This window comes from Bufo bufo, chromosome 2 (assembly GCF_905171765.1).
Source record: "Bufo bufo chromosome 2, aBufBuf1.1, whole genome shotgun sequence".
NCBI lineage: Eukaryota > Metazoa > Chordata > Amphibia > Anura > Bufonidae > Bufo > Bufo bufo.
In genome coordinates this window covers 142,982,512-142,999,034 of record NC_053390.1, presented here as the reverse complement: position 1 = coordinate 142,999,034, position 16,523 = coordinate 142,982,512, and the positions used below count along the sequence as shown (strand labels likewise).

At 42.4% G+C, this 16,523-nt stretch overlaps 1 protein-coding gene across 2 annotated transcripts in view; it reads left to right on the top strand.

The window, feature by feature from the left end:
• TTC37 (tetratricopeptide repeat domain 37) overlaps positions 1-16,523 on the top strand; it is a 188,960-nt gene that overhangs the window by 164,599 nt on the left and 7,838 nt on the right. Inside the window, exons 38-39 of one of the 2 annotated variants that reach the window (XM_040421551.1) lie at positions 1,068-1,220; positions 10,548-10,675. In XM_040421551.1, coding sequence (XP_040277485.1) covers positions 1,068-1,220; positions 10,548-10,675 — 281 coding nt within the window. Of the gene's footprint in view, positions 1-1,067; positions 1,221-10,547; positions 10,676-16,523 lie in introns of those variants that run through there. The other variant, XM_040421552.1, reaches the window with a different exon arrangement.

Genomic DNA, 16,523 nt, shown 5'->3' with positions numbered 1-16,523 from the left:
AAACCAGACACATCGCCTTGTAGAGCTAGCTTATCTGAATGTAATGATACATTTTACTTCGCAATCCAGTGTTTCTTTCTGAAGAAAAAGTACTTTTAATCCATATACAAAGAAGCAGTTAAGTGCAATGAGGGCGGGCCCAGGCTAGTCGGTGCACTCTTGCTCCTCCTGCTTCCTCTACCAGCCCTCTCCTCCTTAGTTGACAGGGTCAGGTGTCTGCATTGTCATATAACATTGCCCTGTCAATCAAGACAGAGAGGGAAGGGCTGGCTGAGGAAGCAGGAGGAGTAAGGATGCACAGAGTGGCTTGGGCCTGCACTCGGTTCAACTTAAAGGATCACTCCAGTCAAAAATGAAAAATCAGCCATCACTTAGTATTTATATGTGTTCTCTACTTTAAAAGGTAATCTTTCAGCTAATCTTACTATATGTAACCAAAGTCAAGCCTATGTAGTAATAAAAAAGATACCTTTGTTAGCATTAGGCCTCATGCACACGACCGTTGTTGTGTTCCGTTCCGCAAAATGGGGTTCCGTTGTTCCATGATCCGTTTCCGCGTGTCTTCCTTTATTTTTGGAGGATCACCAGACATGAAGGAAAGTAAAAAGAAATCTATGACAAGTTTGCCATGCAAATGATAGGAAAAAAACGGACGCGCGGATGACAATCTTGTGTGCCTCCGTGTTTTTTAGCGGTCCCATTGACTTGAATGGGTCCGCGAACCGTTTTCCGCGAAAAAAATAGGACAGGTTATATTTTTTTGACGGACTGGAACCACGGATCACGGACGCGGATGAGAAACGGTGCATTAGCTGAGTTTTCAACGGACCCATTGAAAGTCAATGGGTCTGCAGAAAATCACGAAAAACGGAACAACGGACACGGAATAAAACAACGGTCGTGTGCATGAGGCCTTATCCGTATTTCTGAACTGAAGAAAAATAACTTTGATTCGTATGAAAATGAGGTCTCAAAGCGCCCAGTGGGGCATGTGTAACTGCTATTGGAGCCCAGGTACGCCTTCTGCCACAGCCCATATTGATGTGATTGTTTTTGCTGCATTTCAGTGGTTGGCTGATGTTTACCAGTGCCAGGGAATGATGATGGAAGCAGAGATGTGCTACCGGAAGGCTTTACAGCAGGCATCTCAACAAGGAAACTGGAGTGGGAAACTATCGAGTTTACTGCGATTAGCCCTTCTTGCACTTAAAGTTTGTATGGTACGTATGTCATACACTATTTTATATATTTATTTTTTGTCAGATTTGAACCCATTGTTGCAAGGCATCTGTGCTATCCACTGAGCCACTTCTTAACTTGTGCTTTAGTCACTTAATCTGTGTAGTAGAACACAAAACTCTCAGACTGTCACACTCTGCATCCTAGCCTGCTAGACTATACTGCTCTGCATCACATATTACTAGACTATCCTGCTCTACATCTGTCTACTAGGCCATCGCACTCTGCATCGTAGACTACTAGACTATACTGCTCTGCATCACATATTACTAGACTATCCTGCTCTACATCTGTCTACTAGGCCATCGCACTCTGCATCGTAGACTACTAGACTATACTGCTCTGCATCACATATTACTAGACTATCCTGCTCTACATCTCAGTCTACTAGGCCATCGCACTCTGCATCGTAGACTACTAGACTATACTGCTGTGCATAATAGACTACTAGACTATTCCACTCAGCATGTTGCCACATAGTGTAATAATTTCTTTATTTCAGTGCAGGTAACAATCTCTGATCGACCTGCTGCTGTTGCCAATCAATGCTTAGTTACCATTAAGGACCTTAAAGGGCACCTCTCAGCAGATTTGTACCTATGACACTGGCTGACCTGTTACATGTGCACTTGGCATCTGAAGGCTTCTGTGTTGATTCCCACGTTCATATGTGCCCGCATTGCCGAGAAAAATGATGTTTTATTATATGCAAATGAGCCTCTAGGAGCAACAGGGGTGTTGCCATTACACCTAGAGACGCTGCTCTCTCTGCAACTGCTGCGCCCCCCTGCACTTTGCCAGGCAGTGAAAACATCATAAAGCCTGGCACTGCCAGAGTGGAGAGGGTGCAGCAATTCCAGAGTTAGCTGAGCCTCTAGGTGTAATGGCAACGCCCCCATTGCTCCTAGAGGATCATTTGCATATATTAAAAACTTTTCTCAGCAATGTCTTCAGCTGCCAAGCTCATATGCAACAGGTCAGCCAGGTACAAATCTGCTGACAGATGTCCCTTAACCCACTCTTCATAGAACACTGCTGCACTAACCCACTCTTCATAGTACACTATCACACTAACCCACTCTTCATAGTACACTATCACACTAACCCACTCTTCATAGTACACTATCACACTAACCCACTCTTCATAGAACACTACCGCACTAACCCACTCTTCATAGAACACTATCACACTAACCTACTCTTCATAGTACACTACCACACTAACCCACTCTTCATAGTACACTATCACACTAACCTACTCTTCATAGTACACTATCACACTAACCTACTCTTCATAGTACACTACCACACTAACCCACTCTTCATAGAACACTACCACACTAACCTACTCTTCATAGTACACTACCACACTAACCCACTCTTCATAGTACACTATCACACTAACCTACTCTTCATAGTACACTACCACACTAACCCACTCTTCATAGTACACTATCACACTAACCTACTCTTCATAGTACACTACCACACTAACCCACTCTTCATAGTACACTATCACACTAACCCACTCTTCATAGTACACTATCACACTAACCTACTCTTCATAGTACACTACCACACTAACCCACTCTTCATAGAACACTGCCACACTAACCTACTCTTCATAGTACACTACCACACTAACCCACACCCACTCTTCATAGTACACTATCACACTAACCTACTCTTCATAGTACACTACCACACTAACCCACTCTTCATAGAACACTACCACACTAACCCACTCTTCATAGAACACTACCGCACTAACCCACTCTTCATAGAACAATGCTACACTAACCCACTCCTCATAGAACACTGCTACATTAACCCACTCTTCATAGAACACTGCTACATTAACCCACTCTTCATAGTACACTACCACACTAACCCACTCTTCATAGTACACTACCACACTAACCCACTCTTCATAGTACACTACCACACTAACCCACTCTTCATAGTACACTACCACACTAATCCACTCTTCATAGAACACTGCTACACTAACCCACTCTTCATAGTACACTACCACACTAATCCACTCTTCATAGAACACTGCTACACTAACCCACTCCTCATAGTACACTACCACACTAACCCACTCTTCATAGTACACTACCACACTAACCCACTCTTCATAGTACACTACCACACTAACCCACTCTTCATAGTACACTACCACACTAACCCACTCTTCATAGTACACTACCACACTAACCCACTCTTCATAGAACACTGCTACACTAACCCAATCTTCATAGTACACTGCCACACTAACCCACTCTTTATAGTACACTACCACACTAACCCACGCTTCATAGTACACTAACCCACTCTTCATAGTACACTACCACACTAACCCACTCTTCATAGAACACTACCACACTAACCCACTCTTCATAGTACAGTACCACACTAACCCACTCTTCATAGTACACTACCACACTAATCCACTCTTCATAAAACACTGCTACACTAACCCACTGTTCATAGTACACTACCACACTAACCCACTCTTCATAGAACACTGCTACACTAACCCACTCCTCATAGTACACTACCACACTAACCCACTCTTCATAGTACACTACCACACTAACCCACTCTTCATAGTACACTACCACACTAATCCACTCTTCATAGTACACTACCACACTAATCCACTTTTCATAGTACACTACCACACTAACCCACTTTTCATAGTACACTACCACACTAACCCACTCTTCATAGTACACTACCACACTAACCCACTCTTCATAGTACACTACCACACTAACCCACGCTTCATAGTACACTAACCCACTCTTCATAGTACACTACCACACTAACCCACTCTTCATAGTACACTACCACACTAACCCACTCTTCACAGTACACTACCACACTAACCCACTCTTCACATACACTACTAGACTAACCCACTCTTCATAGTACACTACTACACTAATCCACTCTTCATAGAACACTGCTGCACTAACCCACTCCTCATAGTACACTACCACACTAATCCACTCTTAATAGAACACTGCTACACCAACCTACTCCTCATAGTACACTACCACACTAACCCACTCTTTATAGTACACTACCACACTAATCTAATTTGTCGATTAATGTGCTAATCTGTTGTGCATTGCAGAGTAATCGTAGTAACAGTAACATAGTAAACACCAACACTCACTCTGTATTCTAGAATGCAAGACTTAGGGTCCATTCACACGTCTGTAAGTGTTTTGCAGATCCGCAAAACACGGACACCAGCAATGTGCGTTCCGCATTTTGCGGACGGCACATTGCCGTCACTCTCATAGAAAATGCCTTTTCTTGTCCGCAATTGCGGACAAGAATATGACATGTTCTATTTTTTGGCGGAACGGAAGTGCGGATCCGCAAATGCAGATGCGGACAGCACATTCCGGCCCCATTGAAAATAAATGGGTCCGCACCTGTTCCTCAAAATTGCGGAACGGATGGGGACCCATTTCTGCACCATGTGTAAGTGTCCTTATTGTCATTCAGTAAGAGCTATAGAGATCTGTATGCGGTAAGTACTACATAAAGGGAATTGGTCACCACCATTTTGGATTTATTATCTGTTGTAATATACTCATTCACATAAAAAATAATTTACCCAGATAGAAATCTCAGATTGCTGTAAAACTTGGCATGCAGTTACGTCTCAGGCGTTTTAGACACCGGTCTTAATAAAGGCTCATAGCTGGCGGTGGTTCCGCCGAAATTATGAAGAGGCTCCGGCCTCTACATAACTTTGGCGCATCCAAAGCAAGTTCTAAATGTAAGACAGCTTCCTAGCTGTCTTACATTTTGACCATTTTCTACACCTATAACAGGCCTGCCCCCTTTCCCTACACACGCCACGTTTAGACCTGGCGTGAGCGGGGAAAAGTCCTACATAGTGGCGCAACTAACCGCTGCGCCGCCATCTGCGCCTGAAATGCGCCTAATTTAGGCGTATTTCAGAATAGTAAATGACCCCATTGGTCTTGCGACAATAGAGAGTAAAAGTGCTGCCTTAGAAAAAGGCTCTCAGAGGCTACCTTTGAGTAGTGTGACTTTTGGTGAGAGATTGTTGACTGTTATACATGCATCTGTGATTTTGTCAAGTTGGCAAACTTTGAGAGGGGATTGTTATTGCCCTCCATCTAAGACGTTCTAACCTAGCTGTTAGGAGATGATGGGAGCAGTGGTTAGGTGAGAGTAGAGACACACAGCAAGCAAGCTCCAAATAAGAGGATCGTTTCATCCGCTGACAAATATGAGCATCTCCCATAGTTTTGTTGTCCACCATCCAGACACAGGAGGCACCTTCATTACACACTCCTGTCTTTGCCTGGACTATTTCCACTCTCTTAGCAAAAGGCACCAATTCCGTGTCCTGCCATTGACAGCCAGCCACTGTTGCAGTGGTGTCATGAATGAGAAACCTGGACTACTATGGACTGGAACCGTATCATCTTTAGCAACAAACTCAGGTTCTGTTTGGGTTCCCACGACGATCAGGTTTGAGTATAGAGGGCTGGTGGTGTGCGCTTCAATCCTGCCTTTGCTGTGGGGTGACACACTGCTGGTGTGATGATTTGGGGAGTGCATAGAATAGTCAGTCACCCCTACTAGTGATAGAAGGGATGCTAACAGCTCAGGAGATCCTGCGGCCACATGTGTTGCGTCTGATGGCAGGTCTTCCATTTGGCATTTTTCAGCAGAATAATGCTCACCTAAGATTTAACAGTAATGTCTCTTCTAGATTGCAACACTTACTTGGTCTGTCCAGTGAGCAGATTTATTAACAATAGATCATTTTTGGGGCCAGCTGGGATGTAGCTACAGGCCCGGCTGTAACATCTGTCATCAAATTGTGATTTTGACTCCTTAAAGGGGTCGTTCCATTAAACTATAACCTCCTTTGTACTGGTTTACCATGTAGGATAGGAGCATCAGAGCGCAAGGCTGTTTGTTGTGAGCCGGACATGTGCCCGGCTTCACAACACTATGCTAGGTGAAGACTTCCACCTAGCAGGAAGCCTGGTGACGTCACCGGCTCACATGGACGGTGTATAGCGCTATTCTGGGTGGTTTTAGAGGCGGGTACCCGGAAAACCCCTTTAACTGCCGTACTACTTATGCATTACTGCAGATTCCCTTCAACAATATCCATGGCTCCTAGAGGTTCACATCAGAGGAGCTGTTGTACGCAGGGCAAAACAATGGAGAAGATGCCACAGGATAGGGGATAGGTGTCTGATCGGCGGGGTTACGACTGCTGGAGCACCTGCTGATCACTAGAACGAGGGCCAGTTTGAATGGAGGAGCTTAAACACATGAGAGCTGCATCTCTGTTGAACTCTGTGGGGGTCATTTATCAAACTGGTGTAAAGTAGAACTGGCTTAGTTGCCCATGGCAACCACTCAGATTGCACCTTTCATTTTGGACTGCTCCTTTGGAGAATGAAAGAAGGAATCTGATTGGTTGCTATGGGCAACTAAGCCAGTTCTATTTTACACCAGTTTGACAAATTAACTCCTGTTGTACTACTGGAGATAGCCAAGTTTAAGTGTTCAGCTATCTCCGGAAACCCCGTAGACTTGAACATGCAGGTCTGCCACTCCATTGAGTTGGGGGAACACAAACCCTTATTGTACTGATTGGTGGGGGTCCCATTGGTCTGAATCCTGACAATCAGACATTTATGCCCTCTGCTATGGATAGGGGATATGTTGTTATAGTAATTGGTAGTGTTTTGGCCTTTCTGTTTTTCTTTCTTTTGTGCTTTTCAGTTTTTTACTCCCCTCCTCTTGTCTGGGAAGATGGACATAGGGTGGTTACTTACACTATATATATATATATATACACAGCGGGGCAAAAAAGTATTTAGTCAGCCACCAATTGTGCAAGTTCTCCAACTTAAAAAGATGAGAGAGGCCTGTAATTCTCATCATAGGTACACTTCAACTATGAGAGACAGAATGGGGGGAAAGAATACAGGAAATCACATTGTAGGATTTGTAATGAATGAATTGGTAAATTCCTCGGTAAAATAAGTATTTGGTCACCTACAAACAATCAAGATTTCTGGTCTCACAGACCTCTTCTTCTTTACGAGGCTCCTCTGTCCTCCACTCGTTACCTGTATTAATGGCACTTGTTTGAACTTATTAGTATAAAAGACACCTGTCCACAACCTCAAACAGTCACACTCCAAACTCCAGTATGGCCAAGACCAAAGAGCTGTCGTAGGACACCAGAAACAAAATTGTAGACCTGCACCAGGCTGGGAAGACTGAATCTGCAATAGGCAAGCAGCTTGGTGTGAAGAAATCAACTGTGGGAGCAATTATTAGAAAATGGAAGACATACAAGACCACTGATAATCTCCCTCGATCTGGGGCTCCACGCAAGATCTCACCCCGTGGGGTCAAAATGATCACAAGTGAGCAAAAATCCCAGAACCACAAGGTAGACCTAGTGAATGACCTGCAGAGAGCTGGGACCAAAGTAACAAAAGCTACCATCAGTAACACACTACGCCGCCAGGGACTCAAATCCTGCATTGCCAGACGTGTCCCCCTGCTTAAGCCAGTACATGTCCCGGCCCATCTGAAGTTTGCTAGTTAGCATTTGGATGATCCAGAAGAGGATTGGGAGAATGTCATATGGTCAGATGAAACCAAAGTAGAACTTTTTGGTAAAAGCTCAACTCGTCGTGTTTGGAGGAGAAAGAATGCTGAGTTGCATCCAAAGAACACCATACCTACTGTAAAGCATGGGGGTGGAAACATCATGCTTTGGGGCTGTTTTTCTGCAAAGGGACCAGGACGACTGATCTGTGTAAAGGAAAGAATGAATGGGGCCATGTATTGTGAGATTTTGAGTGAAAACCACCTTCCATCAGCAAGGGCATTGAAGATGAAACGTGGCTGGGTCTTTCAGCATGAAAATGATCCCAAACACACCGCCCGGGCAACGAAGGAGTGGCTTCGTAAGAAGCATTTCAAGGTCCTAGCCAGTCTCTAGATCTCAACCCCATAGAAAACCTTTGGAGGGAGTTGAAAGTCTGTGTTGCCCAGCGACAGCCCCAAAACATCACTGCTCTAGTGGAGATCTGCATAAAGGAATGGGCCAAAATACCAGCAACAGTGTGTGAAAACCATGTGAAGACTTACAGAAAACATTTGACCTCTGTCATTGGCAACAGAGGGTATATAACAAAGTATTGAGATGAACTTTTGTTATTGACCAAATACTTATTTTCCACCATAATTTGCAAATAAATTCTTAAATGTCACAATGTGATATTCTGGATTTTTTTTTGTCATTATGTCTCTCATAGTTGAGGTATAACTATGATGAGAATTACAGGCCTCTCTCATCTTTATAAGTGGGAGAACCTGCACAATTGGTGGCTGACGAAATACTTTTTTGCCCCACTGTATATAATTTATTTATTTTTCTACTTTTTTTATTTTTCATACGATGTATTCATCTGCTTGTAACATTTCATAAAGAGAAATTGGAAGGAAAAAAAACATAACAATAACCCTCTCAGTGATGATAAGTAGCAAGCAAAAGGCCAATTTTTTGCAATAGAGCACATACAGTACAGACCAAAAGTTTGGACACACCTTCTCATTCAAAGAGTTTTCTTTATTTTCATGACTATGAAGGCATCAAAACTATGAATTAACACATGTGGAATTATATACATAACAAACAAGTGTGAAACAACAGAAAATATGTCATATTCTAGGTTCTTCAAAGTAGCCACCTATTGCTTTGATTACTGCTTTGCACACTCTTGGCATTCTCTTGATGAGCTTCAAGAGGTAGTCCCCTGAAATGGTCTTCCAACAGTCTTGAAGGAGTTCCCAGAGATGCTTAGCACCTGTTGGCCCTTTTTCCTTCACTCTGCGGTCCAGCTCACCCCAAACCATCTCGATTGGGTTCAGGTCTGGTGACTGTGGAGGCCAGGTCATCTGGCGCAGCACCCCATCTATCTCCTTCATGGTCAAATAGCCCTTACTTTCAAAGTTTTCCCAATTTTTCAGCTGACTGACTGACCTTCATTTCTTAAAGTAATGATGGCCACTCGTTTTTCTTTACTTAGCTGCTTTTTTCTTGCCATAATACAAATTCTAACAGTCTATTCAGTAGGAATATCAGCTGTGTATCCACCTGACTTCTCCTCAACGCAACTGATGGTCCCAACCTCATTTATAAGGCAAGAAATCCCAGTTATTAAACCTGACAGGGCACACCTGTGAAGTGAAAACCATTTCAGGGGACTACCTCTTGAAGCTCATCAAGAGTGTGCAAAGCAGTAATCAAAGCAAAAGGTGGCTACTTTGAAGAACCTAGAATATAACATATTTTCTGTTGTTTCACACTTGTTTGTTATGTATATAATTCCACATGTGTTAATTCATAGTTTTGATGCCTTCATAGTCATGAAAATAAAGAAAACTCTTTGAATGAGAAGGTGTGTCTAAACTTTTGGTCTGTACTGTATATAAAATAAAATCCTGCAATATGGTATCTACACTTCTCTAAGCTGTAAACCATGAGTTTTCTGGTTAGTGAGTGTGATTTACATCTGTGACTTCTATACATGTAATGGTATAATGTGAATCAGGGCTTTACAGATCATACACATGTATGTGCTATAGATCAATCTTGTATGTATCCATAATACACCATAACAGGCCCATAGTGTACACCTAACCAATTGAAACAAAAGGAGGGGCTTATTCACCACTCTATCACTCCTGAGCTCATTCCCACATAGTAAGGCCTCTTGAACAGGACCGTATGCCCTCCGAGACATATGGTCCGGGAGCTGGCCATATGTCCCGGAGCAGCATTAATCGTGCGCACGGGAGTACACAGCATCATAGATTACAATGATGCTGTGCACGTCGCGCCACCCGCGGGGCTATTGTCCCACACTCATAAGATTATTATTATTATTATTATTATGAGTGCGTGAGTATACAGGAGAGTAAAGCTCTAGGCCTGCAGTTGCAGGATGCTGGAGAACATGTTGCCTTGATCGCAAAGTTTTTCCAAGTGGAAAACCACTGTGATAAATTTTAGTTTACATTGTTTAAAATATTAGACAGCATTAGTAAATCTGCCCCAATATGTCTATAAGCCACATCTCTCTTTGCTTACATTTCTTGTATTTTATACTTTGTACTACACAGTTGGTTTTCTTATCCTTACGATTTTAAATTCTTGTAAATCAAGATGTATTTTAATCTATTATTTGAATTATTGCTCCGTTCAGGCCAAGATTCCTGATACACGTTGGCCAGCTCTTCTGCAAGAGGCTACAAGTGAAGCTTTGAAGATGACCTCTTGCCCATTAGCCATTCTTCTTCAAGGGATTCTACAGTTCAGCACAAAAGGGTCTCGGTGAGATACAGTGATAGATACCCGTTTATTACTGTACTATATGTCTTAAAAGATTTGTGTTATAGTATATGTGATATAGACTGCACACTGTAGCTGAAGTCCAGATTTCAAACACCCACATACATAAGGGGCCAATTTCATAATAAGCTATCAGTATTCTTTTGGAGCGTTGGAGGAAACTGGAGAACTGGGAGACAAATCACACAAACCTGGGGAGAACCTATGTCATGACGCGCCCGAGATCTCGCAAACGGTGCCCGTATGCGTCTATTTAAAAAGCGGCAACTCATTATATAGTGCCGATCTATGCCTGAGACCAGTCGCCGCGTCCATCCTCAATGCCATCCCGGCGTCCGCTCGATCCCTCCTGGCAATATCATCGCCATTTACCTGACTACATTATCGCAAGTACTAGACCCTTATGGGTCTTATATGATCAATCTATGTATCTAATATCAGATTTTTTTGTGAGGCATTTAAACACACTGAGTGGTAGGTCTGTTGTTATGGATACTTGATCATCATATACTATACTATTACATCTCATGTGACCCTATAGAGGCACCTAAATAGTATTTAAGAATTATCAAATCAAGTGACAATATCTGTACACCTTATCTTATAGATATTATTCCACCGTTATCTTGTGCTGTTCCCTAATGAACTAGTGCCCCTTTCTAGGCACGGTGAAACGCGTTGGGTCTTGGGACTTATTGGGATCCATCTAAGATATATGTGGGGGGACGTGTTCCCAGCATATATCCCAGTTTTTCTTTTGATATCTGATATTAAGGTGTTGTTTTAACATATATATGATACCCTGACCTGATGTATATGGACTACTATGTGTGAATCTGGTGATGGGACTCTATCCTGTGTCGGGGACTGACTAGGGAGAGTAGGAAGTTCCTGACACTGGATCACCCCTATCGGGGCGGCCATTCCGTTTATAGGCAGGGAGCAATAGAGACAGGGAGAGAGATAGGGCATATCTTTTCTTTTTCCCTATCTCCTTTATGTCTAATGTTATGAGATGGTAATTAAATATTTTATTTACTCTTTGATATTAAAAGTTATGTTTTAGTGATGATTTCTCCGTGACGCTTTTCTCTGTATCCCACTTTATTATTTATCTGACCACCTGACGGCCGACAAGTCAGAACTGTAATTGCGGGGATGGGGAGAGCCAGCATGCCCGTCTCATTTACCATTTTCTACGCCTGTTTCAGGCGTAGAAAAAGGTCTAAGTTTAAGACAGCAAGGAAGCTGTTTCACATTTAGAACTGGCGGAGTTATGAAGGTCCACTGCCAGCTATAGGGCTTTATTAAGACTGGCCTCTAAAACGCCGGTCTTAATAAATGTAACCCTATATTTCCAGTTTTGCACTGCCTTTTTTGCTGGTATGGTTTCTATGTGATTTTATGGAGCTGCATTAGCACTAACTTTATATTCTTTGCATGTAGACCTTGTCTTCCAGTTCTAACCATTATCTCTTGCATATACAGTTATATAGTCCTTTACCACTTTTTCTGATATGTGCAGATTAATCATCTTGTTGCAGCAACAGATTTCCTGCTTTGTGGTATATGACGCTGCTTTGCAAGGGATGTAAAGTGAAATAAATTATACAGTAGATAATGATAAAATGATTTGAGCACTAAGAGGTGGTGGCCATTCCTATTATTCTTGTAGGCAGTTTAATGGCTCTTTCTCCATATTGATGAAGCAGTGATCTATTCTTAATGGCTAATGTGCAGATACTCTTCTTATATTGTCATAAACTTAGTTTTCTGATACAAACTATAAAGTTTTCAATCCACTACTAACCTTCAAATATTTGTCGATTTTAAAAGGGTTCATGTAGTATGTGTGTCCCCAAAAATTAGACGATTGGAGCGTGGATGGGTCCCACTGGCCTAAGCGACTGAGATGAACTATTATGATGACTTGAATTTTTACTAAGGAGGCAAGGATTAGCTTTTCAGGTTTTCTATTGCATGCATCAGGGGAGAGGGCTTCTGCTGCAACTAGTTGCCTTACAGCAAGGAAACGTCTAATCTGAAGTTTTTGTGAGGAGAGGGCAATAGAAGAATTCTTTTGCATGTTTGTATGAGTACATTGTGTTTCATACTGCTCTTAAAGGAGAAGAGAAGTAACTGTAGTTTAATTTCTTTCCATAAATAATTAGTACAGGCGAACACAAGAAATTTTATAATATATCTTATTGAAGAAAGATGCTTTCTTCTCTTTTCCTTTTTCTCTCCTTTACTGGTTTACTGTCTTATTTCATGGCTGCTCAGTCCTGCTGTATAATGTCCTCCGTTGCTGCTGCTGATGTAGTTAATGAGCAGGTATTCCTCTTTATCCATGTTCTGTCTTGTAACAGACATGATCATCAGCAAGTCTCCAACATGGAAGTTTGAAAAAGGTGAGAATTAAAGATAGATTGCAGAGGGAAAAATGCCAAAAATGGCAGATACAAGTTACATAATTGCCAGAAATAGGGCTATTCCTTATGTTACACACATGTCAGCTTATTCTGATAAATTACCTGAAACAAGTTACACTTTAATGTAGAAAATACTGGATACTGCAGCCACCACCTGGCGCCTTAGGAGCTTAGCTCTGCACATTTATAGAAACCTCATGGAACTCAGTAATAAATCTGTATGCACTGACCTTTTGAGTGCTGACATGATATGTAGTTGCACTCCAGCCATTTGCGGACTGGGAACTTAAAGTGGCCCTGGAAAAAACTAAAAGTGGCCCCGGAAAAAACTAAAAGTGGCCCCATGTTGTAGGAAAGTCCATATTAACAGAAGGCAAGGCCAACACAAGTATTCGGGGCCAGCAATACCATATCGCAACACAAAATACCACTCCAACAGAGACAAAAATGACAGTGCAGCACAACTTCACCAGCAGAGCCAAATGCCACAGTGCAAAATAATGCCCCAGCAGCACAAAATACTTCCTGTGCGTGGCCAGCACCAGTGGAATTCAGGAGTCAGGAGGGGAGCACCAGATTATTACTTACCTGGCTGGTGGCCGCGAGGATGGCTCAGGCGGCCCGCTGGGTTTTGGTCCACTGGGAAGTTTCCCTCTAGGGTCTATGGCCAGTCCACCCCTGATTCCAGCGGGGTCCAGCAAAACAGGAGCCATTGTTAACAGTGGCTAAAATAGAGCAATAAAAAGTAAAAAAAAATAATGTTAAATATGAAATGACTATGCATAAAAAAAAAAAATCAATATTACAATAATGTAAGAGATAAATGTGTGATTTGGTATGTTTAGGGCCTGCCAGGTCTGCCTACCCCTTTATGTCCTCAATTTGGTCGCAATTTTGCATTGCGCCGAATATCTGATTAATCTATGACCGACTGGACCGCTCCATTGATTTCTAAAACTATACATGTATTCTCCATAACCATATTGCCATTTACTGACAGTAGCAAAAAAAGACAAACGCATCTTGGGAGCAGTAAGATTACGCTTTAAAATCATGTGGAGATCCCCTTTAAAGGGGTTGTTTCATTAGTCAACTTCTGTCTATTACAGTATATAGACATCATAGAGAGAATCCAAAAAGCTTCAGTGCTGACTGAAACATTAAAGAGGTTGTCAATGTTCAGCCATGTCGAGCATTGACACATAGGGAGCCACTTCCAATGGGAGGCACCTCTTTGCAGACCTTCGGTTTTGAGAAGGTAATTCAAAGGTGACAACCAATATGGCTGCACTTCCTGTTGTCGCTTTTGCAAAAATAGCCACCATAACAACAGAAAAACTATATCTTAAAAAATAATAGGTTCACATATGCAGTGCTTTTTGGACAGGAAGAGTCGGATCGACATATTCTGGACACCAACCTCCCACGATGACTAGGTTTGCGTTATATATATATACTCCGTGTGCGTTTCATTTCCACATGGCCGCTCTGCAAAAAACTAGAACATGTTCTATTATGGGCCTGACATTCCGTTTTGTCCAAATGCGGAATGCACACGGCTGGTATCTGTGTTTTGCGGATCCACAATTTGCAGACCACAAAACAGGCAACGGTCATGTGCATGAGCCGTTAAGAAATGGTGACTATAACTATAAGGTTTGATTTACTAATGCATGACAGATCAGACCCCCAAACATTATCAGACCTCAGATGAGACCCCCGCCCAATGTTTATTAGACCTCAGATCAGATCCCCAATCTGTTTCTTATCGGGCCCACATATCAGACCCCCAATGTTTATTAGTCCTCAGATCAGACCCTCCCCCCAATCAGACCTCCTATCTTTATTAAACCTCAGATCAGACTCTCCAATCTGTATCAGACCATTAATCTGTATCAGACCTCAGATCAGACCCCCAATCTCTATCAGACCTCAGATCAGACCCCCAATCCTTATCAGACCTCAGATCAAACATAAAATAAATAAATGAACTGACCTCTTCTGCTCCAGACAACGCGCTCTTCCTGCACTCACCACTTCCTGGTCTTCTTCCGGTCCCTGCACTGTGACTTGACTACACACCGTATCAGATCATAGTGCACTCCTATGTGCACCAGGTGTTGACACAATACTTACTCAGGACACAGTGCATATTGTGGCCAGGAAGAAAAGCAAGGAGCAGTAAGTACAGCCAGTGCTAGCAGCAGCACTACAGTCACCGCTTCCTCCGCCTCCTACATACTAATAAGAACTTTCAAAATGGAAGCGCTCATTAGCATTCACTTTATAAGACGCACTGCTATTTTTTCCCCACATACCTACATACCTATTTTTCCTGACCAATCCCACATACCTACATTTAAATGAAGATCTCCAACCTCAGAGGATGTATATGAATTGTATTGTTGGAGCACTGCAGTGAATGCCTGTGTTTAAAGATGCAGATATTTTCTTGAGAATTCTTGGCATTTGGCATCTTCTACTCTTGTGTTTAGTACTCGGTATTACATATGCCCAACCCAGCGCTAGCCATCTGTGATCTCATCCTGGCATGTGGATGTACTGCAGCAGTTTTCTGACAGATTTCAGTTTGTAAAAAGTATGTATTACTAGAGATGTCTTTGCCATAAAAATGAACTAAAATGAGCTGATAGGAAGGAAGCAGAACTGGAAGGTCTGGAATATTCCAGTTTTTTCTTTGATAGCTTGGCTTTGTTAATTACTTTGACACATTTTAATTATATGCCATTAAGGAAACTGTATCTGTGGTAAGGCAGATCACTTCCTCCTAATACTCATGAGCCTGATTATGGTGACCATCATAAACATCTTATTGCTAACTTAAAGGGTTCTCCAGTTTCATAGGGAGTTTTTTTTTCTCTGCACAAAGTACCCTAAACACTGCATAGTATTGCCCGATATACTTGTTTTATTATGTCAGCACATTCCTTACCCATTTATTCTGGGCAGGATTTTTACATGCAGAACTTCCTGTTTTCATCAGCTTCCTCCTGGGATTTCAAACCAAACCCAGCATGCTGTGCTCTGTGTTTCACCTGGTTTTTTCCCACCTGCCACTGTTCCTTCTGCAGTAGTCACACCACCCTACACTTCCTCTCTCCATGTTAGCTAGGCGGAAAAAGCCCTGTGAAACATTACACAGCAAAGTATGCTGGGATTGGTTATAAACCCCTATAAAGCTGCAGTAGCTGGGCAGAGCTGTAATACCACACAAGCCCATGGATAAGAGTGGTGTGGTTTCTGGGAAACATACTCTTTTCTAAGGAACCTGTCATCAGTTTTATGTTGCCCTCAGTGAGGGTAGTGACAGAAATGCTGATTTCAGCGATGTGTCATTCATGAACTAAAAGTAACTAGTTGCCAAGGACCAGAATCCT